This window comes from Mauremys reevesii, linkage group 2, assembly GCF_016161935.1.
Source record: "Mauremys reevesii isolate NIE-2019 linkage group 2, ASM1616193v1, whole genome shotgun sequence".
In the NCBI taxonomy this organism is placed as follows: domain Eukaryota; kingdom Metazoa; phylum Chordata; order Testudines; family Geoemydidae; genus Mauremys; species Mauremys reevesii.
This window is the reverse complement of record NC_052624.1, coordinates 177492358-177516985: the sequence shown is the minus strand read 5'-3', so window position 1 is coordinate 177516985 and position 24628 is coordinate 177492358. Positions and strand designations below refer to the sequence as shown.

General features: G+C 42.6%; 1 protein-coding gene and 1 long non-coding RNA gene across 7 annotated transcripts in view; one reads left to right on the top strand and one right to left on the bottom strand.

Annotated features, from left to right (window-relative positions):
- LOC120397834 overlaps positions 1 to 13159 on the bottom strand; it is a 28709-nt gene extending 15550 nt beyond the window's left edge. Inside the window, exon 1 of the long non-coding RNA XR_005594030.1 lies at positions 12922 to 13159. This is a non-coding gene — a long non-coding RNA (uncharacterized LOC120397834). The remainder of the gene's footprint in view (positions 1 to 12921) is intronic.
- Positions 13160 to 13317: 158 nt separating this feature from the next.
- Positions 13318 to 24424, top strand: RBM24 (RNA binding motif protein 24). Of its 6 annotated transcripts, none has more exons than XR_005594029.1 (5): positions 13318 to 13806; positions 14760 to 14883; positions 16138 to 16192; positions 21275 to 21387; positions 22292 to 22363. XR_005594029.1 is itself a non-coding variant. In XM_039524371.1 (4 exons), the coding sequence occupies exons 1-4, from the start codon at positions 13639 to 13641 to the stop codon at positions 22623 to 22625; spliced, it is 681 nt and encodes a 226-aa protein (XP_039380305.1). In that variant the 5' UTR covers positions 13319 to 13638; the 3' UTR covers positions 22626 to 24424. The 6 variants fall into 6 exon arrangements, 2 of the variants coding, with proteins under 2 accessions (XP_039380305.1, XP_039380306.1); XR_005594027.1 differs by lacking the exon at positions 21275 to 21387 and adding an exon at positions 16523 to 16653 and having other exon boundaries at positions 13319 to 13806; positions 22292 to 22424; XR_005594026.1 differs by lacking the exon at positions 21275 to 21387 and adding an exon at positions 16523 to 16637 and having other exon boundaries at positions 13319 to 13806; positions 22292 to 22417.
- Positions 24425 to 24628: the final 204 nt, after the last annotated feature.

Sequence of the window (24628 nt, the reverse complement as noted above, 5' to 3'; positions counted from 1 at the left end):
ATTACACTGAGGTGGTGGATAAGTGACTTCATACAGACTGTATAGCACTACAGGATCCTTTTGAACTGCAGGCACTATGTATTGCCATAAGATGTTAATATTTCTGAAAAGAGTTTTTCCATGTAGCCCCAAAAGAGATACCAACTTGAAATCACTGTTGTTTTGGACATATTTTTACTTACAGAAAACAAGAGACTGCAAAATAAATTAGAGATTAAAGAAAGGGCTCAGATGACAAATATTAGAGTGATAACATACGGTAGATACCTCTGGAGTAGAAAACATAGATGAACTTACAAACAATTGGCTGAAATGTAACATCTATGCTCTTCTTACTGCTTACTCCTACATCATCACTAATCAGCTCAATATGGGCTAGAGCAGGAGTGGGCAAACTTTTTGGGCCTGAGGGCCACATCTGGGTGTGGAAATTGCATGCAGGGCCATGAATGTAGGGCTGAGGCAGGGGGTTGGGGTGCGGGAGGGAGTACGGGGTGTGGGGGGTGTGTGCAGGAAGGGGCTCAGGGCAAGGGATTGGGGCAGGGTGTATGAGGGGCCTCAGGGAAGGGGGTTGGGGTGCAGGACGGGGCTCAGGGCAGTGGTGCAGGGAAGGGTGCGGAGTGTGGGAGGGAGCTCAGGGCAGGGGGGTGGGGTGCAGAAAGGGGGCTCAGGGCAAGGAGTTAGGTGGAGGGGTACAGGTGGGGTTCAGGCTCCAGCCCGGCAACACTTACCTGGAGTGGCTCCGGGGTGGCAGCAGTGCGCACCGGGGCCAGGGCAGGCTCCCTGCATGCCTGCCCTAGCCCCGGCTCCGTGCAGCTCCGGGAAGCAGCCAGCAACACATCCCTGTGGCCCCTGCGGGAGGGGTGGCAGAGGGCTCTGTGCGCTGCCCTTGCCTGTGGGCAGGGCCGGCTCCAGGCACCTGCTTAGCAAGCAGGTGCTTGGGGCGGCCACTCCAGAGAGGGGTGGCACATCCAGGTATTCGGCAGCAATTTGGCGGAGGGTCCCTCGCTCCCGCTCGGAGAGAAGGACCTCCTGCTGAATTGCCGCAGATCGTGACTTTGGGGGGGGGGGCTCCTTGGGGTGGCAAAACTCCTGGAGCCAGCCCTGCCTGGGGGTACCTCCCCCGAAGCTCCTATTGGCCGTGGTTTCCCATTCCTGGCCAATGGGAGCTTTGCAGGAGGTACCCACAGGCAAGGACAGCGCGCGGAGCCCTCTGCCCCTCTCCCCCAGGGGCCACAGGGATGTGGTGCCGGCCACTTCCAAGAGCAGTGGGGGCCCCAGGGGGCCCCAGGGGTGGCAATCACACAGGCCGGATCCAAAACCCTGAGGGGCCAGATCCAGCCCACAGACCATAGTTTGCCCATCCCTGGGCTAGAGTGAAATTGTACAATCTGCTGAGTAAGCAGACTCAATCACAGTGCCTTCCCTTAATCCGAGGGAGAAGTAATATCAGTAGCTCCTCTGTGCTGGCTCAGCTGCACTGGCCAGCATGTTTGAGAAAGGAGTGAACAGATACAAGATTCCATCTATTCCCATTCATGTCCAGAAACCTGCATGGGAAGAGATGTAACTACCCTGTGGAGACTGCTCCCCCAGCCCACACTGGGACCCAGCAGGCAGGTAGCCCATGCAGGAGAAAAAGTGAACAATGCATGTTCTCTTACACACACACACCCCTGTGGGATTGTAGGGCAAATGACAATCTTGTCCTATATTTGAGTAGCCTGGCTGGTTGAGTGACAGTTAAATTCCATTTGCTAGGATGGCATAGTACAAACAATACAAGAAGTCCCTCAAAAGATTTGATTCCTTCTGTTAAAACAAAAACAGGCTAAAGTCAGGAAATGAGGATGTGGCATCCTATAAGTGTAAATAAGAGCCTGTTGGTTTCTAAGGTAGAGATGGAAGTCAGTTCTGCAGAGGCCATAAAGCACAGATTGTAGAGCAGGATGCAACTGCATGAAAGTCAATTGCTGAATCAAGAGCGGCAGTGGGGGTGGGATTCACAGGGCAGGTGACCATTACTTACAGAAGAGGTTCCCCAGTTGTGTGCCACCAACATGATAGCTGGCTGCACAGGTCCATGCATTTTATGCATTTTTCTCTGTACAAGGTGCATACACATTCACCTTCTGCTTCCTGAACTAAATACCTGATTTAGGCCAGCACAGATATATGCTATGCTACAAGGCGGATTTGAGGGTAATTTTTGCTAACTATCCATTTAATCATCTGCAATTATAATACACTGGGTTTAGTGACTTCTGTCATTTACCACCATCAATGTATTTCTGCACACTAGCCTTTAGGTATGTCTACACAGCTGTTGGGAGTGAATCCTCAGCCTGGGTTGACAGACTTGCATTGGTGGGCCTCTAGCTGGGACACTAAAAGTAACTGTATAGCTGTTGTTTTGATGTTCACCTAAGGCTGGAACTCAGGCTCTGAAGCCCACCCCGCCTCCCTAATCTTCAGAGCCTGAGCTGCAGCCCAAGCCAGAAAGTCCACATGCTATCTTTGCATAGGGTGACCAGATGTCCCGATTTTATAGGGACAGTCCCGATTTTTAGGTCTTTTTCTTATATAGGCTCCTATCACCCCCCCCCACCCCCATCCTGATTTTTCACATATGCTGTCTGGTCACCCTATCTTCGCATAACCCGCTAAGGCAAGGCTGCGAGACTTGCTCTCAGCAGCTGTGTAGACATCCCTTTATGTCTAATCTTGATACAGGGCCAGATCACAGAATATCAGGGTTGGAAGGGACCTCAGGAGATCATCTAGTCCAACCCCCTGCTCAAAGCAGGACCAATCCCCAACTAAATCATCCCAGCCAGAGCCTTGTCAAGCCTGACCTTAAAAACCTCTAAGGAAGGAGATTCTACCACCTCCCTAGGTAACCCATTCCAGTGCTTCACCACCCTCCTAGTGAAAATGTTTTTCCTAATAGCCAACCTAAACCTCCCCCACTGCAACTTGAGACCATTACTCCTTGTCTGTCATCTGGTACCACTGAGAACAGTCTAGATCCATCCTCTTTGGAACCCCCTTTCAGGTAGTTGAAAGCAGCTATCAAATCCCCCCTCATTTGTCTCTTCTGCAGACTAAATATTCCCAGTTCCCTCAGCCTCTCCTCATAAATCATGTGCTCCAGCCCCCTAGTCATTTTTGTTGCTCTCCGCTGGACTCTTTCCAATTTTTCTACGTCCTTCTTGTTGTGTGGGGCCCAACACTGGACACAGTACTCCAGATGAGGCCTCACCAATGCTGAATAGAGGGGAATGATCATGTCCCTCAATCTGCTGGCAATGCCCCTACTTATACAGCCCAAAATGCTGTTAGTCTTCTTGGCAACAAGGGCACACTGCTGACTCATATCCAGCTTCTCATCCACCATAACCCCCAGGTCCTTTTCTGCAGAACTGCTGCCTAGCCACTCGGTCTCTAATCTGTAGCAGTGCATGGGATTCTTCCTTCCTAAGTGTAGGACTCTGCACTTGTCCTTGTTGAACCTCATCAGATTTCTTTTAGCCCAATCCTCTAATTTGTCTAGGTCCCTCTGTATCCTATCCCTACCCTGCAGCATATCTACCACTCCTCCCAGTTTAGTGTCATCTGCAAACTTGCTGATGGTGCAATCCATGCCATCCTCCAGATCATTAACAAAGATATTGAACAAAACCGGCCCCAGGACTGACCCTTGGGGCACTCCGCTTGATAGTGGCTGCCAACTAGACATGGAGCCATTGATCACTACCCGTTGAGCCCGACGATCTAGCCAGATTTCTATCCACCTTATAGTCCAGTCATCCAGCCCATGCTTCTTTAACTTGCTGGCAAGAATACTGAATCAAAAGCTTTGCTAAAGTCAAGGAATAACATGTCCACTGCTTTCCCCTCATCCACAAGGCAGTTATCTCATCATATGGGCATATTGTGTAACTCGCCATAGCTCCATGACTTTGCTGGAGCTAATACCAGTTTATACCAGCTGAGAATTTCACCCACAGTATTTTTGATCCCAGGCTTCTTCATTCTGCATATACAAAATGCAGCCATGGAGCAAGTTACGTGGGTGTGGTGGTGCAGCCTACGGGCATCTGCCCCAGCAGGCAGCTCTGAGCACATACTGCTCTGTCAGTTACCAAAATGAGAGTGTGCATGCAATTCTTTGGATGCGAGTGGGACTGGGGGAGGGAGGACTGTATTTAGCCATCCAGCTATCATTATACGTGGCAAAAAAATGTTCAGGTGTCTCAAATGACGTTTAGATTTGTTAAGAGAGCTTTTTCTCAATTGCCTGTGGCTGGGACAGGCAGGTGTGTGGTGAGTGCCCAGCCTCAGCTTCTGCCTTTCACTCTCCAGCTGGCACCTCAGCTGGTTTGCAAGACCACATTTATTTGAGGTTACTCATTCCTCTGTGCTGCTTGATTTCCCTTTGCAGATCTTAGGAATGATCATTCTCTTAACACCCAACCTGTGACATGATGTGGGTGGAACCATACGGAAGCTTTGAATTTTTGCCAGGATCAGCGTGTGGTGTGATCTCTTCCGCAGTTACACCAGCTTGGGGCAGCTTTATTTTCTGCCAGGCATTAGACATCCACCTACCTCTAGCTTGCACTAGCACTGAACCACCATATGTCCATCTCATCTCACATGCCCCCTATTATGTGGGTAATGAACATTTCACCTTTTTTCCTCAGTCCATACAACAGGTTTCCCCACCTACAACTTGCTCCAGTTACACCTACTTATGTGTGTTCTGAATCCCCTAGAGGCATATCTTACATCTCAGGCCACACCCATAGTACCTATTACATTGCCATATACTAGCATGGTGACTTTCATCCACAGTTTCAATAGCTCTGAATTTTGGCCACTGAATAGTTGGAACTTTCTAAGGCTAGGTCTACACTGGAGGGGGGGGGCATCATCTTAAGATACGCAACTTCAGCTACGCGAATAGCCTGGCCGTGAGGACGGCGGCGAGTTGACTGCTGCCGCTCCTCAGTCGACTCTGTTTCCGCCTCTCGCCGCGGTGGAGTTCCGGAGTCAACGGCAGAGTGATCGGGAATCGATTTTATTGTGTCTACACTAGATGCGATAAATCAATCCCTGATAGATGGATCACTACCCGCCAATCCGGCAGGTAGTGTAGACGTACCTTAAGTCTGTTCCTGCCGTCCTTATCGAGGCAAGACTCCCACTGGGCTGCAAATCTAGGGCCTGTCAATCTGTTTAGGGGTTTAACTTTAAAATGATCAACAGAAAAAACTAGGCTAATTATCACCTGGCTGCTACAGCAACAGGTGCTAGATAAATGGATACCAGAGAAAAAAAATTCAAAACAATAAAGTCTGTGAAGATGGAGAAATAATCTCCCAAGAAAAGTGGTGGAAGCCTTGTAAACTGAGTAATTTCCAAGTAAATTTGCCAACGCACTTGAGAATATACTATAGGTAGTAATTGTACATTGGCAGGAAAATGGATAAAATTATGATGATTTTATGTCTCCTGCGCATAGATGTTAACATAAAAATGCAAGTGTACTTTTCAGATAGCAAGTCAACCTATAATAGGATTTAAGATTTGCGAGCATAAAGTCAGATTATCTCCTGTGTAATGTATATTGAACAGAGTGCTGATTAGACATTTTGTTCCCTTTTTTAGTGGGACTTTACTGTTCACAAATGTGATGATTACAAGACAAAGCAATGTCTAACGTTACCAGTTGAATACTTTCACAGTTTCAGGGCATTATGGAACTGTAACAGAAATACAACTCCCAGTAGCCAAGATGGTGTTTTTCCTAGGAAAACAAAAGAGGAAGTATTTGATTTTTGTCCTCAATCCTACATAATAATTGTAAGGGTTTAGGCCACAAGCATTCTGATGACATTATTACTGGTTCAAATATCCAAGACATATTAATTTGGTTATACTGTGACACTGTATACCAAATGTCCCACAGGTCATTATCACATGCTGAAATAAAGCATTGGCAAGAATGAATGGAGTGTAATATAATCAGGGGGGCTTTGTTGTTTTCAGCATCCTAATGAATGATTACATGACATCCACTGGTCTCGGACATGACAGGCATATGGTGTTTATAAATAAATAAAGAGGCTGACGATACAATTACGTTGATACCACTGAATTCAGTAGCTGGTAACATTTGGTAAGCTGGCAAGCTGTCTACTCCTAGTGATCCTGATAGAATAAAATAAAATGCCTCCGTAAAAATGATTAATTGCAGGTGATAGCCTTTGGGGCTTCTTCAGTTAAACTATGGTATTGCTTTCCCCAAAAGAAACATTAGACAGCCTTTTAATTTATATCTTCAGATGCATGACTATCAATTATTTAAGTTACACTACGTTATCATCAGCCACAGGTTTGTGCTTTTAATATCAAGGACCTCAGCAACATCAGCAGTATCTAAATTAACTGCCCATGTACTCCATCCCCCCTCCCTCTGTCGCTCGCTCTCCCCCATCCTCACTCACTTTCACCAGGCTGGGGCAGGGGCTTGGGATGTGGGAGGGGGTGAGGGCTCCAGCTGGGGGTGTGGGCTCTGGGGTGGGCCTGGGGATGAGGGGTTTGGAGTGCTGGAGGGGGCTCAGGGCTGGGGCTGAAGGGTTTGGAGTGTTGGAGAGGGCTCAGGGTTGGAGCAGGTGGTTGGGGTGCAGAAGGGAATTCGGCATATAAGGACTGCCCAGCTGGAGCCTATCTCAGGCAGCTCCCAGAAGCAGCCGGCATGTCTCTGCGGCTCCTAGGCAGAAGAGCCAGGGGCTCTGCATGTTGACTACACCTGCAGGCACCTCCCCAGTAGCTCCCATTGGCCATGATTCCTGTGCCAAGGAGCCAGATATGCTGGCCTTAGCCCCGCTGCGCCACTGACCAGACTTTTAGTGGCGCGGTCAGTACCAACACCAGGGTCCCTTTTCAACTGGGCTTTCTGGTCAAAAACCAGACACCTGGCAACCCTACATTTATAAGATGTACATGAGTCCTGTTTCCTCAAACAAACACCACACAGGGCAGAGGTGCAGGAACAAATTGTATAATGGGGGTGCGGAGAGCCACTGAATCAAACTATAAATGCTTTATATGACAGAAACCACTTCACGCGGCGGTGGGGGAGGGAAGCAGCACTGAAGTCAGCAGAGTTGAACAGAATGAGCTCAAAACCAGGTTCAATGAGTAAAATTTACACTCTGCTGTGAAAGATTTCTCTGTTAAGGGGATCTACACAGACACACTCAGCTGTATCTGGGTTCTGCAACACAGAGAGGATACACTATGCAATATTTGCATTGCACCACTGTTAAGATGTCAGTCTGGGGCCACTTAATCTCCCAAGTATATTTCACACCAAGGACTAAATTCTGCTGTTGTGTCTGTGCAACCCCATTAATTTCCATTAGCTTGTACAGGTGTAATCAAGAATACAACTTAGCCCCTACATTACTACTACTACTATGTCTAATTATTACCCAAGATATGTAGCCATTGAAGTGAAATTAGTGAATTTCTACTCTTCCCATCCTCTGTATTTCTATCATTGATACGGTTGTTGCTGTTATTTTCGGTAGTACTATGAAAACATGCCATCTCCTTGGTAATAAGAAAGGAAAATCAACAGGAACACAGAGTACATAACAGGTAGAAGAGAGGGAGTCTTAGGAAGCAGAAGCCAGTTTCAAAATGGCTACCTTAGGGAGGGAAGGGCTCTGGTTCTGTCAGATTTAAAGGGTCAGTCACAAAAAGGGCATGATGGGAAAAAAAATCCTTTAAGGACATAATCATGAAGTGAGAGAGAATAGTCAAGACCAGAGAGTCAAAAAGAAGAGTGGCCCAAATCCAAAAAGGGACTTAGGTACTGCAACACCCAGCTTTGTAGTACCTAATTTTTAGGTGCCTAGAAACTCTCAGGGCTGGTCCACACTAAGAAGCGGGGTCGAACTAGGGTACGCAAATTCAGCTACGTGAATACAAGAGCCACAGATGTCTGCAGAATAAATTATAAAATATATGGACATGAATCAACATTTAGGGGGTTATTGGTGACTAAATTATTTTCAGTTTTAAATTGATAATGTTAACAAATCAAACTTGTTAAACTGGCTAAAGGCCTGACAGTGAAAGGGAGGACATTACTCATTGTCTTCCCCCAAAACAAAGGTCATGTGTGAAATGGGTTCAAAAGCCTAAAACTGATAAGGCTCAATTCTGCCCTTGGATGCATCCCAGCAACCTCTGTGATTTAGTTCACATGATATGAAAGATATTTCTGGTGACTCCATAAGAAAACAAGTGCATCTCAAAGGATTGTTTCCTTGCTTAAGAGAAACCTAAACCCAGCTGAAATTCCCTGTAGAAGAATCCTCATCATGAACAATATCTGGCTTAATGCCTAAGCAACCTAATTCTTATGGAACCAAAGATCCTGGGTTCAAAACCCCTCAGGAAGCCCTTATTGCAGATTTGAAAACTTTAGTATCCCTAAATTAGGAATCATGGGGTGAAATTTTATGTCCTGAGTTATACTGGTGATCAGAGTAGATGACCAGAACAGTCCTTTTCCAATTAAACCCTGTTCAGTTAGAAAATTCCTGTTCAGTTCTATTACTAGGTGACATTTTTAGGAAGGATGCTGCTGAACTTTTTATGCTAAGTTTCATTATGCACCCAAAGCTAGTGCGTGATTGATGGAAACAGAAAAGCTGGTGACAGCCAATGCCTCCGCACCTCATCTAAATGCATAAATAATCCATTATATGAGAACTTGTTAGCTGCAGGAGAGACAAAAGTTAAAAAACTACCCCACAAAAAAGATCAGGCGGATCTTTGCATGGAAGGCAAGGATAGGAGACAGACGATAAATCTACTCTGTGATAAAATACCCATAAGCACTAAGTCTCAGCGCCTCAGTCAGCTGACTCATGCTCACAGGGCTCAAAACAGCAGGGTAGCTGTTCAAGCTCAGCCTGAAGCTCAGGCTCTCAGACCCTCCCCCCTTGTGTGGTCTGAAAGCCTGGGCTCCAGCCCAATCCCAAACATCTAGCCCCGCAGCCTGAAGCCTGAGTCAGCTGACCTGGGCCACCCGTGGCTGTGCCAAGCCTTTTTTATTGCAGTGTAGACGTACCCACAGAGACTGATCTAGTCACGGGTATAGAAAAAGTTAAAGCCTATGCCTGAGTGAGGGGTTTACAACAAAGGTGTCCTCTCATGGCAAGAGTTACAGAGAAAACAAGAACTAAGCTGGGCTTAGATGGAAAATGATTGCTTCTCAGGAAAGAGGAAATTATCAGAAGCTTGAACTGCATAGGAAATTGGCCCCCTGTTACTTTTATGTATATTTATTTAGACTTATAACAAAAAGCAACTATGCTATATTTCTAGGAGCATGCTGTAACAAATATTGTAAAGATAAACCAATGACAAATCTTGAATTCCCCTTGCCCATCACCCCTCAGAATTAATACATCATCTCCCTCCTTGGATTTACTTACACCTTCCCTGATTGAGACAGGTGCATGAGAGAGAACTCACTTGCTCACAGGTGGCCTAGTTTTTGCTCGTCATGGGTGTTTGGTGAGTGCGAGTTAGCCACTTCCTATCATGGATGGTCAGTAGGTTGATTATAACTTTAAACAGACCATAAACAACTGATCTTTCTAAACATGAGCCCATTGACTCAAGAGAGCAAAATATTTAATATAAAAAGTCTTTATTTTGTGGAAGTGTTTCTGCTTCAGTCATTTCCCCATCGCAGCCCCAAATAATTCACTCCAATAAGACATTTGTTCTGGGTCAAGGCCTCTCTAGTAAAACTACTGTGATCTATTAAAAGGAAGAAAGAAAACAATCCAGTGCAGAAGCTTTCTGAGCAAGACTTGACATCTTTTCCCTGGTGTGCTCTGTTTTATTAAACATTATACTATGGAACATACACTGTAAGTGGATACTTCCCCCCTATCCCTGTTATATAGCCTCATCAACCAATGGGAGATTGTTCAAATCTTGTACCCATCAAAAGGAATTTTTATCATGCTGTGTAAGTTAATATGACAGTGTTGCTGAATGTTGTACCCTTATTAAGCTTAGCCCCTGGTACTTTTCTCTTTGCTTGGTATTTTCAGGTGGTAAGTTGAGGCTCTGGTCCTGCAAACACTTACATATGTGCTTAACGTTAAGCATGTGCATGAGCAGTACCATTAACACCATTTTACACCTCACTTATGATTTCAATGGGATAACTCATGTGCTTAAAGCTAAACATGTGCAAGAGTGTTTGCAGAACTGGGACCCTGGTTGCAAAATAGAGAATGTTGGCTCCAATTCATTGTATAGCAAGCCCGGGTGACTAACTCACCTTTGTGGATCACAGTGTAGTTCCTGTGATTTTAATAAGTGCCTAAAAGTTAGGCACTGTGACACTCAGCATTTGCAATGCCTAAGTCTGTTCATGGATCCCACCTTATGTCCTCAATTAAGTGGAAAGATTATGACCACAAGGCTGAATGAGGATCTGCAGGTGCAGACTCCTCCTATCTGAAGGTTCATGGAAATCAATGGAACATGACAAAGGCAGGGCTGTCCCTAGGGGTGTGTGGGGCCAGGACATAGGCACCAAGTTTCTATCTACCAAGGGGGTGCTCCCCTCTGACTATGCCCAGGCCCTGCCCCTTCTCCACCCCTTCTCCCAAGGCCCCAGCCCCGCCTTGTCTCTTCCCATCCCCACTCCTCCCCTACCCCTTCCCACCCTCACCCTGCTTTTTCCCCACCCTGCCCCCTCCCCCAAGTGCGCTGTGCCCTTGCTCCTCTCCCCTCCCTCCCCCCCCCCCAATGCTGCAAAACAACTGATCAGCGATAGGCACAGGGGAAGGTGCTGATCGGTGGGTCACACCGACAGGCAGGAGGCACTGGGGGGAAGGGAAGGTTGGGCGGTGGCTCCTCCTCATCCCCCCACCCATCTGCCCCCAGCCTCACCTCCCCACCCGCCTTCTCACAAAGCATGGGGCCTGGGACAGTTGCCCCGATTCGCCATACCCTAGGGATGGCTCTGGATACAGGTAAAAAGGGCTGCATGTGCACAGCCCCTGAGGCCATGTCATATTGTCAGTTTTTAAGCCGATTTCCCCCTTAGCATCCATAAGGAGTTCTTCTTGAGTTAAAAAAAAAAGAGGGTATTACAATAGGGCCCCATGATTCAAAAATGTCTTCTACAACTTTGGCTTCCAAAGCCTTGGGGGGGAAAGAACTCAACATACCCAGAAGTCTATCCAATTTGAAATGTACAACTTGAAAAGTTTGGACATGGGTCTCAGAGCACTAAGTAATGTTCCAAGTTGACATGGAAGCCAAAAGCATACAAAGATAACTATCTCATGCCAGTAATGATCATGTTCCTCTAACGTAAAAGCTGGTAAAAATTTTCTTGCTTTAAAAAAAATGCTTCCAAGAAGAAACGTTTTATAAACAGGTACATTCAGTCCAAACACAATTTGTTTATGATCAGATTGTTAGTTTGTGATTAGGTCAACGTAGACACCATTTTGACTACAGAAGTGTTGCTAGGATTGAGTGGCACTTATAGCAATACAATGTCTCTTCCATAATGCTTTTCAACACACTTTAACCTTCCAGTTCTGTATATTGGTCTATGCTGAGTTTTTCTTTTTTAAAATATTTTTTATTTCTAACTCAAAAAGAAACAAGATAGAATAACTTTGTATGTGACACTACTAGAAGTGAAAGGTACTGCCACAAAGGAACTGCACCTGTCTCTTAAGGTAAATCATACATTAAGTAATTATAAAAAAAACAACATGTATTAGGGACAAACAGATTCCCTATCCAGGAAGTTCATTAATATTTTGAATCAGGAAACTGATATGGCTATTTACCAACTGGCTTAAGAACAACCATACTGGGTCAGACCAAAGATCCATCTAGCCCAGTATCCTGTCTTCCAACAGTGGCCAATGCTAGGTGCCTCAGAGAGAATGAGCAGAGCAGGTAATCATCAAGTGATCCATCCCCTGTCACCCATTCCCAGCTTCTGGCAAACAGAGGCGAGGGACACCATCCCTGCCCATCCTGGCTAATAGCCACTGATGGACTTGTCCTCCATGAATTTATCTAGCTTTTTTAACCATGAACACCTGATCACTGGAGAGAGAGGGAAAGACTTCTTAAACTGCAGATCACAGACCACAAAAGGTCTGCAGAGCCTTTCTTCCTGATGTGTGGATGGGAGCATTTTGAAAACCACCTATTTTGATGTAGGAGAATTTTGGAATGGAGGTGGGCCATAAGGCTTTGTTGTGTGAAGTAGCCTGCAGAATGAAAGGGCTACAGGTCCTCTACAGGTAAACTGTGTACGTTAATCCTACAGGGTGCACACATACTCCGGTAAGGGAAGCTACAGAGAGATCAATGTAGACACCATTTTGACGATAAAGTCTCACTTGCACATTGATAGGTGACTTCTATTTATAGCAAGGGCAGGTTCAAATAAAAAGGCCAAAGGGGCAAATGAGCTCAGAGGAGTGAGGGAAGTGTCAATAGTAGTACTAAGAGGGGTGTGGGGGAGCAGAAGTGAATAGCTTTGGTTTCCCACTACTATGCTGATGCACAACTGTCTTTCACTCACCTTTCTTTCCTGTTATGTCCTTTTCTTTCCTATAACCTTTTCCCCCTTCCTGCCTCTCCACTACCAATCTCCCACCTCGAATTCCCCTACCTGTATGGCACAGAGAGGAGTCCTGTGACTGTGATAGACACCCCTGGGGCTCTGAGCCCCCATCCTTGCCCCTCAGCGCTCTCTAGGTCTCTTCTTTCTCTCCAGTGGTGATTGCTAAAGGAAAAGGGGGCGAGTGAAGAGAAGGGCCGAGGAAGCTACTCTACCAGCGTCCAATGCTCCCACCGCCGGGGGAGCCAGGAGCGGGAGCGGCGATATTGCAGGACAGTGGCAGCTGAAGCAGAAACCTCACCCCAGGGTGTGAGCGAGCCCTGCCACAGAGCAGCCTCAGGGCCCTTCCCACTCACACCAGGCCGGGAGAATCCACCTCTCCTGCTCGGGCGGCTCCTGTCCTGAAGCGGAAACCTGAGCGTGCAGCGCTTCTCTCGGGTCCTTCCCTGCTGCCGGGCACACGAGAAGAGACTCAGCCCCACAGCTGTTCGCAACAGCTGTGTGTCCACTCCAGCTGCCAAGCGGGCCAATAGGCGGAGAAGGGCCCGCCCCTAGTGAGGGAGGCGGAGGATCCCAGGGTGCCCCGGCTTTTAGGGGAAAGCAAACAGGGAAAAGCCACTCCGTTGTTAGCGTCCGGGCCCTGCATTTCTCTCCAGTAGCTGCTGCCGCTGCCAGACTGGACTTTTTCCATCCTCCTCTTCTAACACCTACCTCAAAATTGCTGGAGGCTGCGGGGCTCTCTCCCTGAAAGTAGGAGGAGGAGGCAGCGGCGGATTGGTTTGCAAAAGGGAACGCAGTGTAGTTGAAAAGGGGGTTTCACTCCGGAATAAGTCCCTCTCCCACCACGTGTAAAAGCACCCAGGCGCGCACTACTCTCCCCGTTTGTTTGCCTAGAGCTGTCCGGCTGGCAGGGCCAGCGAACGACGCGGAAGATGCACACGACCCAGAAGGACACCACTTACACCAAGATCTTTGTCGGGGGCCTTCCTTATCACACCACCGACTCCAGCCTGCGCAAGTACTTCGAGGTGTTCGGGGAGATCGAGGAAGCCGTAGTCATCACCGACAGGCAGACCGGCAAGTCCCGGGGATACGGATTTGTAAGTCGTGGGGGTGTTTCTCCGGGGGATCGTTTTTGCCGCTGCTACTTCCAGCGGGTGGAAACTTGCTGCTGGGTGGCACTGGGGCTACGTTGCATTGTTTTTTAGTTTGGATCCGCTTTGTGGGTGGGAGGGATCAGACCGCTTTCTGGGGAAACTAAAACAAGCTGGGAAGACAGGTGAAGCCGGATAAGCGCCTGAATCCGGAGAGAAACTTCTTGTGAGGCAAAGGCCAGCATGCTGCTGCACCGTAGATCCAGAAGGCAGCTCTAGATAAAGGGTTTGTCTGATTGAGGGGGGGGAGGGTACTGTGTTTGAGGAGTTATTTAATTTTTTTGAGGGAGGGGGAAATGATCGGGAATCCCTAATGATGGGGATTTGGATCGTGGTTTGCACATGAAAAGTTATGTGCAGATTTCTGGTAACAAATTAGGCTAGCTGGCTGTTTACTGATATGACTTAGAAGTTTTATCTGTGGTAGTACAGGGGGCTCCTATACATGTACACACCTCTAATATTATACTGCAGCAAACTAGAAGCTTAAAATAACCGGATTTCTGTGTCTGTTTACCAATTAAGCACAGAACAATGGAAAAGAAAGGTATTTTTTGTACTTCAATGAGTTTTAAGCTGAAAAACTAAGGTCCCTTTATTTCTGAATGAGAGCATCCACAAGGGGATTTAATGTGCTTTAACTAATGCATTTTAACTTCTTGGGCCTTTCATTAATTCCTGTTAACGTTCAGTCTCTTCATGTAAACAAACCCGATTTATCTTAATGATTCAAACAAGCCCATTAGTTTTGTACCAAAAACATCTAGGGAGATGAAGCTTCATATTTTCCATGCTGTCTTTTTTTGGTGGGGGAAGCTGGTTGTTTTAGTGAAAAGGTGAATTCTGCTTCTTTTTCAATGGAAAAGGTGGTTTAATTCATAGCATTGTATATTGTTAAGGTCACCATGGCTGATAGAGCAGCTGCTGAAAGGGCTTGCAAAGATCCCAATCCTATCATTGATGGCAGGAAGGCCAATGTGAACCTGGCATACCTGGGAGCAAAACCAAGGATAATGCAACCAGGTGAGGAAAGTCTTTTTCTCTCTTTTCTCCCTCTCCTGCCCTTCAACAAAGTTTCTGAGAAGAACAAAACTTCAGTCTGAGTTAAAATTTAAAAAAAAAAAAGTCTCTGTCAGGCAATGCCACCACTTTCCATGGAGTAGTGTGTGTGTGTGTGTGTGTGTGTGTTTTAATGTTGTATGTAATCCATAACTTGTTGGCTATCTGTAAAAATGCTTTCATAAAAACTAAAGGTGTGCATGTGTACTGTATATAGAGGAATGCATGTCCCCTTTGAGAAATTTCCTCCATACAGAATTTCCATTTTGTTGGACACTATATTATGAATGAAATGACAAACACAATGTACAGCATAATTGAGGTAAAAGATTATTGCTAGGATACAGGAATTTCTAGATGTGCCCAGTCTTATTAACACAGTCGGTCTCCTAATGGGAACTTCTAAAACACATGGAATCTGTTGCACTGAATGAAAAAAGGAATGGATTTATCACAAGGCCAGATCAGATCCAAAACTCACTCACTGATTTCATGCCCTGTTCAATACCACAGCTTCACAGCAAAATAAATGGGATTATAGTAGTGCATTAATGTTCATATTTTAAAGGGGCCAGAGTTGAACCCCTTACTGATGTTGGTAGGCTGTTAGTCACATGAGTAGACCCATTAACTTCAGTGGAAATACTCAGGTGACTAAATACTCACACTGGTGGGTACCTAGTCACCTATGTGAGTACTTAGTTACCTGAGTATTCCCACTGAAGTTAATGGGTCTACTCACGTGACTAAGGGACTTGCAATCAGGCCCAATATGAATATTTCAGGAAGTAAGAAGTCAGTGTATATTACAGTATGAGTAATTCTACCCTTATGTTTGCATGCATGGCTCCTAATGAAGTCTGTAGAAACCACATATATGCATCCAGTTACAATCCAATTTATAATTCTTAGGCTTTAGAGTTAAGGACTAGACTTTGCTGCTAGAAAACATTTGCTTTTAAATAACAGTTAAGTGAAATTCTCCTAGTTGTTCCCAAATAAGTTGTCTTTTTGACAATTGGCAGGAGTCACGATAATGTACCTCTGCTTTAAATTGTAAAAAAAAGTATCCAAAACACTCATTCTGTAACCTGTGGGTCTTTGCTCTTTTTTTGAACATCTTTACTAGAGCTTGTTAGTGAAGATTCCTGTGTGTATAGCATAAATAAGCAGCTGATGGAATGCTCATATAGAGAATGTGATGTGTTTTGTTGGTAGGTTTTGCCTTTGGTGTTCAACATCTTCATCCAGCTCTCATACAGAGGCCTTTTGGGTAAGTCTATAAAACAGGTCCACAAACGAAGTGTAACCTTGGATGGCCTCTCACAGTACTGTCACTGATTTTATAATGCTGCCATTCAAATTTCCAGACTTAAAAACATATACCTTGTAAATATGTTCTCTTTGGTAATGCTCTAAAGACCACAGCTAAGTTGAGTTGTGTATACAAAGTATGCAGCCCTCCCAACCCAAGCGGCTCAGACTCATACCACCCTCTGATAAAAGAAAGTGGTATGACTTTATACAAGATCGCTGCGCCCCCCATTTATTTATTTTTTCCCCAGCTTGACTCAATGTTATTTATCTCTTTCTAATCTGACAGGGATCGTTTACAGTTAAGATAACTGATCAGAAGGATATGATGATAAGAGGTGGAATAGTTCTGTTTGGAATTAAACACTGTAACCAGTAGACTCAAACACAAACAAGCTAAAATGGTGATTAACGATGCATGTATGTTTTTTCATATAGTCAATAGACCACCGTGTGCTTTTTTTATTTATTTATTTTTTTACAGAAATGAAGTGGTGTTGATAGCTAAACTGTGTGCTTTTATTTAATTGAAAAAGCTGTAGTGAAAGTTTTTTGGGGGTCCTCTTAATTTTGTTTTTGTTGTTGAGGAGTGTTGACTTTGCCATGGGGAGCAAAGGGACTTTTTTTTCCTTGCTTTCAAGCTGTAGCCTGTGACTTTTTTTTTAACCATATTCGTATTTTGTATTGAGTGCTAAATTGTGTGACATCTTGATTTTTTTTAATAAAGAAAATCAACATATTGCTTGCATGTTTATAGTTATTGGTTTTGTTCCTTGAGAGGGGTATGAAGCTGTGTGGAGCTCTTTTGATTAACATTGTGCTTCCACTTGGGCTTTCTAATTCCAGTCTATAACTTCTCCATCAGACTTTAATATGTAGTGCATTTCCATTTTTTTTCTTTTTTAAAAAAACAAGTATACTATTCCTAAGTACTTCTAACACTTGCTTTTTATAGACCTAAAATTAGGAGGTGAAGTCTGCTTAAATTTTCTGTCCTGTACCACCTCACTAATTCATGCTGACTGGGTCACTGCAAAATAATGAATTTTGCTAATTTAATAAATAAGCTAACAAAGCAGGAGAATGCATCAAAGGATGTAATTTGTTCAATTACTTGACAAGTGTAGATTTAAGATACTGTATCTTGGTATTATGAAATGGCAGTAGCTGCTCCATAGTTAAAGTTGAAGCTAGCTTTCCATTAGAAGTTGATCATTTTCCTTTTGGAAAAGTTGTGGGGATGGGAAATAAGTCTTCCAGAAACTTCACATACAACATCTTATCTCACAGTAGAGTGGTTTAGTGGTTTTTTGGGAAGCATGGTGGTAATCAGGGAACTACATTTTCAAAAGTATCTGAAGCTCAATTATGATTTTTTTTCCCCCGCTTCTTATAATATCCCCAGATATGTGTTGCTGGCTTTGTTGGAGGGAAGTATCTCTTAATATTCTTGGAGAAATAGTGGGGAAAGTGAAAAGAATATGATAATAATTTGATGCTCACACTAAGGGAGGGGTTATTTAGAAGGCCATGAAAGCAGGGTTACAAAGAGGAGCTGGTGGAATGAGAAGGGATCAGCTGTGAGGAAAAGAGGAAGTACTTGCCTAGCATAGTAAGAAAGGAGGAACTCTGACTATATACTGCTTAAGGGACTTAATAAAAATGGATGCTCTTTTCCAATCCATCAGCCTTTTCTGGTTCTAACACACTGTATATCAATCTGAATTAGAGGGATACTTTGCAAAAAGAGGTGGTATGTGCTTTAAACTGGTATTCATTTTTATCCTTGTTCCCTGCACCTTTTCTGTTACCTCCAGTTACAAGAGATTATACAATCTACCTTCATGTTCAAGAGATGCACTTCCAATAATCTCCCACTAAACTCTTATTTTGATCTATGCATATATTTTAGGGGATAAAGTTAAGGCTGGGGAGAGCAGTGAAAACTGAGTGGAGTAATAGTGATGACTGTATGAGAAAGGGGAACAGGCTGGGTTATGTAAGGGCTAATTTTTCAGACATTTTAATGTTTGGGTCTGCTAAAAAGGACAGAATTTTTCTGTAAAGAGTAATATTTTGAGGTGATAGCTGGGCTCCATTGAAACATACTTTGAGTTTTAATTTTTTTCTGTGAATACTAGTAAGTGTACTTCCATATACTATGTAAAAGTAAGTAATATGGAACCTCAGAACTGTCCTCTGTAAAAGGGAGAGAGTGCCATTTTTGCATGTGAATTAATTAGCAAAGTGCAAATTTGTGAGGTTCTACTTTGCTCTTGTCAGCAGTGCTCTGTCAGAGTTCCACCTTTCAGACAAAATGCAGTTACTTTCAGCATCATATTATATCAGATTTAGTGGGAGAATATACTTACTTCTGAGTACGGTACCCCCCTCCCCTCCCTTTCCCTCCCCTCCCCGCTTTACTCTAGCTAAGAGAAGAGATGTTAGTTCCTGTTCATAAAATACTCATAGTTCTGGTTTATATTTTCTATGCTATAGAGGTTAATTCTCTCAACCCAAGTAACATTTCCTGATCTCATCCCCTCTTTACATCCAGAATCTCACTTACTATATGTGTGAGACCTAGCATGCTGAATCTGACCACAATCATGGAAATGTAGGTCAGGAAGGGACCTTGAAGAGTTCACTGTGACTCATAAAAGTATTGCTGTATATTGAAACACCAAATGCTGCTACTGAATTCATTTTGAATTAATGGTTTTTTTTTTTTTAAGATCTTTATTTTGTTCCATTGAGGTAGCTTTTCTTCCTTTGCATGCATAATTACCACTTAACATCAGTGGAACATTACATGCATGAAGGGAGAGGTGGACATAAGATATGAATAGTTAGATCTTTTTCCCTGTTTGTCTAAGGACTGATCCTGAAGTAAATGGAAAAGTTCCCACCGACTTCAGTGAGAGACGAATTAGGTCCCAAGAGGACAAGCTGGCCAACAAATGGTTAGCTGATATCAAACACTTGCTAAGTCACCTCTAAGTTTTACAAAATCCTAATAATTTGATTATTAAGGGATGGAGGGAAGAGTTCTGACCTCAATTGATAATTATAAGATCTGTGTAACATCAGGCAGCTGATCATTTTGAAACAGTTGTGAAATGAAACTGCCGTGGTCAAAGAAAACCGAATGTATATATTTTTCAATATCCTGCAGAAGGCACTGAGCACAAACTTAACCCCCAAAACATGCTTGGTTCTCTTAGTGTGTGTATATAACTCTTGTTCTGGTATAAGAAGGCTGTTCAATAATGAACTTTGAATTAAATCTGCTAGTTAATTGTACTTACAAAGAACTGATGAAGCAATGCAAGATCCAGAATAGAAGGAACAGGTCTCATGCACAGTCCAGTAACTACTAGTTCAAGAATTCAATGGTATCACAATTGTTCTGTCCATTAATACTGAATTCCTATGTATTGCAGCTATTCCAGATCAGCCTAGGCTGTCTTTTTGTTTCAGTTGTATTTTGTATGCATAACACTTACTATAATATATTTGGCAGTTTACTGTTACTTATACAGCTACTATAGTATTAAACCTAATCAATGTTCCAGCTTTGCAAAAGTATTCTTGCAGCTTAGGTTAATGAAAATCTTAAGTCTAATGGCAAGAGTACATGTATGCACCAAAATTATTTGGTGCTAAACATTGCCTTTTTTCTTTCTTTAAGGCAGTAGCTTGAGGCAATAAACTTATGTAGTACAAAATGGAAAAAGATTCCTTGCCATAAGACCATTGTATAATTAAAATATTGTCCCAATATTATAATGTCTGTTATAAAGTAGTAGGTTTTTATAAAAAGAGTGACTGTTTTATTAAGGTGTCCCAGCACAATGGGAAACTGAGGTCAAAAGATTAAAGAGCAGTGTTTCAGTGTCATTGAAATGTATGCATGCTTGCCTTTGCAGTAGATAGACGTTTACTTTGGCCTTATAAAGTCATTTTACTCTGCTTGAAACCCTTGTCTCATGACAGATGGATCAAAAATAGCCCCACTGCAGCTTACACTGTCAATCACCATATCTGAAACAGCATGATGGTGGGGGGCCTGCACAGGGTTCATGTATAATGCAGACTAAAATGCTGTTGTAAAGGGATAGTTTCGTAATTCACCACCTGTTTTATTTCTTGGCTTAAAGGAAACAAGTCACAAGGGTTTAAGTGGGAGCATGTGTATCTTTCAGTCTGGTTTTTAAAAAGAAGTTAAGTACATGTACAAGTGTTCTAAGAAATCCTCGGTAACGTCATTTGTGTTTGCACACAGAGATCTAGAAATGTAGTATGTATTACTGACTTCTTACTGTTTTAAAGTAATATTTAAGCCATAACTACTGCTGCCCATTTGCTTCTACGTGGATGTTAAACTGACTGTTGGGTGTTAAGTTTTTATAATTTAAAAAGCCAGTCAGATTTAATGCTTTGTTTTTTATCTTGGGATGAATTTAGTTGACAGTGTCCCATTTAATTGAACTGTTGACAACTGGAAGTAAAAGTTATTTTATTTTCAGAAAAACTGTCTGGCTCTTAAAGCTGGAGGAAGAGGACAAATGGTAGCTCGATGTTTACAATGTAAATATAATGCTAGAAGGCTGGAGTTGTCTTTAGACTCAGCCGGAAAGGGAAATTTTTAACTTTCATGCAAAGTCTAAGGCTCGGATGCTGCATTAGGAGCTGCAAAAGCAGACTTGTGGCTGTGTAGAGCCCCACTGACTTCAGTCCACTCATGGATCCAATTGCAGGACTGAGGGATTAAGTGTATAATGAACGTGGTATTACTCTACTCTAAAGCACGTCTTTAATATGACATGAGACAATGGAATGATGGGATTCATTTGTATGCAGATCTGTGTGATGTGAGAGGATTACTACTGATATCAAAAGTAGTTCAATCATGGGCTAGCAAGTTAAGGAAGCAAAGCTCTCTGATTTGGAGGAGGAAATGGGAAAGTGTATCTATTGACTTGTTCAAACAGTTATTTAATGAGCCATAAACTTGTTTTTTGCTTTTGTTAAACACCAGATCTATTTAGATTTAATCCTACCCCCATCTCCCAAAACTCTGTGCTGTATGTCTTGCATAGAAATAAACAAGCTGGCACAAAACAGGACATCAGTGGCCTGATAGTCAAACAGGTTTGACCCTTGTGTCCTTATGACCTTTACAAAAGTGTGATGCACATGTACTTAGGAATCACTGTTATGAATTTTAATAGCATCTATGTAGCTTCTCCTCAATGGCCTCTTGTGACCGAGTGAGCTGCACTATAGTTCGTTTGAAAAGTGTGATTCGTGCTGTGTTTACCACACTTGTGAACTTTAAACTCCTTTGTCGCCTGTGGTTTTTGGTTTTTTTTTTTTTTAATTTTAATCAGGGTGACTGAGGTTGCAGAGAAATTAATGTGTGCTGAGTCTGCATAGCAATCTAAGTAGGGTTGCCACAATACAAATGTTTTTTTAAACAAGAAGATTGGGGGGTGGGGTGGGAGAGAGTGCTGGGCTACAGAATTGACCAACTAAAAAACTGCTTAGCTGCATTATTTACTACTGGCAAACTGATTACAGTGACTACACTGTCAAATTGCATAGCTGTTATAATAAAACCTGTATTCATAACAAAGAATTTTACTAATAGTCAATGAGGTTAGTCAGAATTAGGGCAACAAAATCACTTACAAATTATTTTAAAAATAAACAATCCAAGCTTGGATCTGGAATAAACAAATTTAGCTTTTTTACAGATGTCTTAAGCTGACATCCCAAATACTGGCCCTTCTAAAGATTTTAAAGTGAACACGTTTAGTGTTGCTTGATGGTGTTATGTTTAATGCTATTAAGTCATCTCCTAATGCTCGGCTTTTGAACAATGCATCTCTTTGTGCTATTGAAATGATACATTGGTGTATTAAATAAATGTAGCTATTGTGGCAACCCTATGCTCATAACAACAACTAAATTGAGTTTGTTTTAGTTCTGAATATGGAAATAGCACTTAAAATTCATAAGTTTTCCACTAACTTTGTCTTCCATCTTTCAACAGGATACCTGCTCATTATGTCTATCCACAGGCTTTTGTGCAGCCAGGAGTTGTAATTCCACATGTCCAACCTACAGCAGCTGCTGCCTCCACCACACCTTACATTGATTACACTGGAGCGGCATATGCACAATACTCAGCTGCGGCAGCTGCTGCTGCCGCTGCTGCCTATGACCAGTACCCGTATGCAGCATCCCCAGCTGCTGCAGGATATGTCACTGCTGGGGGTTATGGCTATGCAGTCCAGCAACCACTCACTGCTGCAGCACCTGGGACAGCTGCTGCAGCCTTTGGTCAGTACCAGCCACAACAGCTGCAAACAGACCGCATGCAATAGCAGAGGGACTTGTGAAGAAAGATAGATCTCTTTCTTTCTCTTCCTTTTTTCCAGCCTTCCAATATAAGTAGTTAATAAGAGACAATTAACATTTAACTAAGCAGCTTTAAGAAAAGCTATGCTACTGCAAAGTTAAAGATTTTTTTTTTATTCCACTGTCTTCATACAGCATGCATCCAAATAATGTTGATATTAGGGTAGGGAAGGGGTGGGATGGGGGTACCAGTTTCAGGTATCAATTGAGAAGAAACAATCTAATGTACTGTCATGAAAGCATGGCAGGCGTAACAATGGGACTTTATATTTAAAAAAATAAAAAGTAAATGTGTATTTTTTACAGTATCAGGGAAGCAAACTGCCTTTTACAAGTGAGAAAATATTATTTGAAAACGTTGAACCAGGGAAAAAAATCAGTGAGCAATATGTAGCCTGTATCAAGTTTAATTTAAAAAAAATGTGTAAAGCACTGATTGTCATTTCTAGTTTTCACTGTGGCCTATAGAACTTTGTTTTAGTGAGAAAATATTTTCTCACTATCTCATTAATGGGCATCGAACAATCTGAGGAACATGGCCGGTTGATAAAATGGTGGACAGGCACCAAAGTTATTTTCTTATCTGTCCTCTGGATGAGTGGAACTATGGAGCAAGTGATGTGGAATTAATGGGCGCAACAGCTGTAGAGACAATCAATAACACAGACAGTTCTGGAAAGAACACATCACTTGTGCTCGTTTGATGAGCTTGTCACTTTCTAATCCCTCTCTCCATCCTGTTTCACTTTTGGGAAACTTTAACTGCTCATGTCAGCTATTCTGATTCTGAAATAGGATCAGCCCTTTACTACAACAGCCTTCTATATCTATTTATTGCATCTGTTCATGGTTTGTGAATAAAGGCAGGAAGAAGCTTGCTGAATTTAAACCTTTAAGAACTGTTTTAAGGGAACTTCTTTTTTTCCTTTTTTGAAACTTTGTACAATTTTAGTATCTATTTCAGAATATTTAAAAATATTTATTAGAGAACATACAGTACGAGACAACTTTTGTTACTGAGATTGCAGTTCTTCAAGGGTTAATGGTATGTGATTTATACTGTGCCTTAATTGTAATGCTATTTAAAAAAAATATTTATTTTGAAAGTTTTACTATGCTGCGCTCTAAAGAAAGCAACTTTAGATGTGACACTGTAAAATTATGTATTCATCTCATGGCATAAATTATTTAGCAGGTTTAGATGTAGCATATTAAATATTAACCTAATCAATTAAAGATGTTGACTTGGATTTATTTAAATTCAGTACATGCACTGTATGAGGGTACTCTTAAATTAACACTTTTTAGGTTTTTACATTAAATATTGCTAGTTCCAGGCTTTTCCCTCTTAAGTATTTTTTTCATGTAGGCCTCTCAAATACATTAGTACAGGTTGTTTTTTTTTCCACATATCTGTATGTAGACTATTTTTTTCATTTGCTTGAGAATGCTGCTTTACATTGTCCTGTGAAACTGCAATACTTGCAATTTTTATTCTTGACCTAATTGGAATTTAATATTTTACACTGTATTGGATTTTTTTTTATACTTGAATAATTTCATACAAGGGAAGACAGAATAGCATTTTTATGGACTTTATCCAATGTCAATGGATTTATTTTAAGTATTCTGAATACTAGCCAGTGTTATATAATGTAGACATGACTCCTGTGCTATTTATTCAGTATGTATATTGCCTTATAACATTTCAGATCTTCTAATCTATCACTTGTATTAAATATAATAAAAAATATTGTTGCATCCAGTCTATTTACATTTGTGCTCAACCAGTATTGGATGTCTTCTAACTGTAATTAGAAGCCTTGACTTGTTTGTAAAATTCCTGGACTGTGGGGAGAACAAGGTGTCACATATAATGGTTTCAGAGCTGCAGACTAATGTAAATGGAGCACTGTCAAATTATATTGAGCAAATCATAGAATACAGAGATGATGTAGGGTAGGAAATA

Bases quoted from the DNA above. Each gene is read 5' to 3' on its own strand.
- RBM24 (XM_039524371.1), top strand. From the start codon at position 13,639: ATGCACACGACCCAGAAGGACACCACTTACACCAAGATCTTTGTCGGG. The intron at 13,807-14,759 runs GTAAGTCGTGGG...TATATTGTTAAG, and splicing joins AGTCCCGGGGATACGGATTT to GTCACCATGGCTGATAGAGC. The intron at 14,884-16,137 runs GTGAGGAAAGTC...TTTTGTTGGTAG, and splicing joins ACCAAGGATAATGCAACCAG to GTTTTGCCTTTGGTGTTCAA.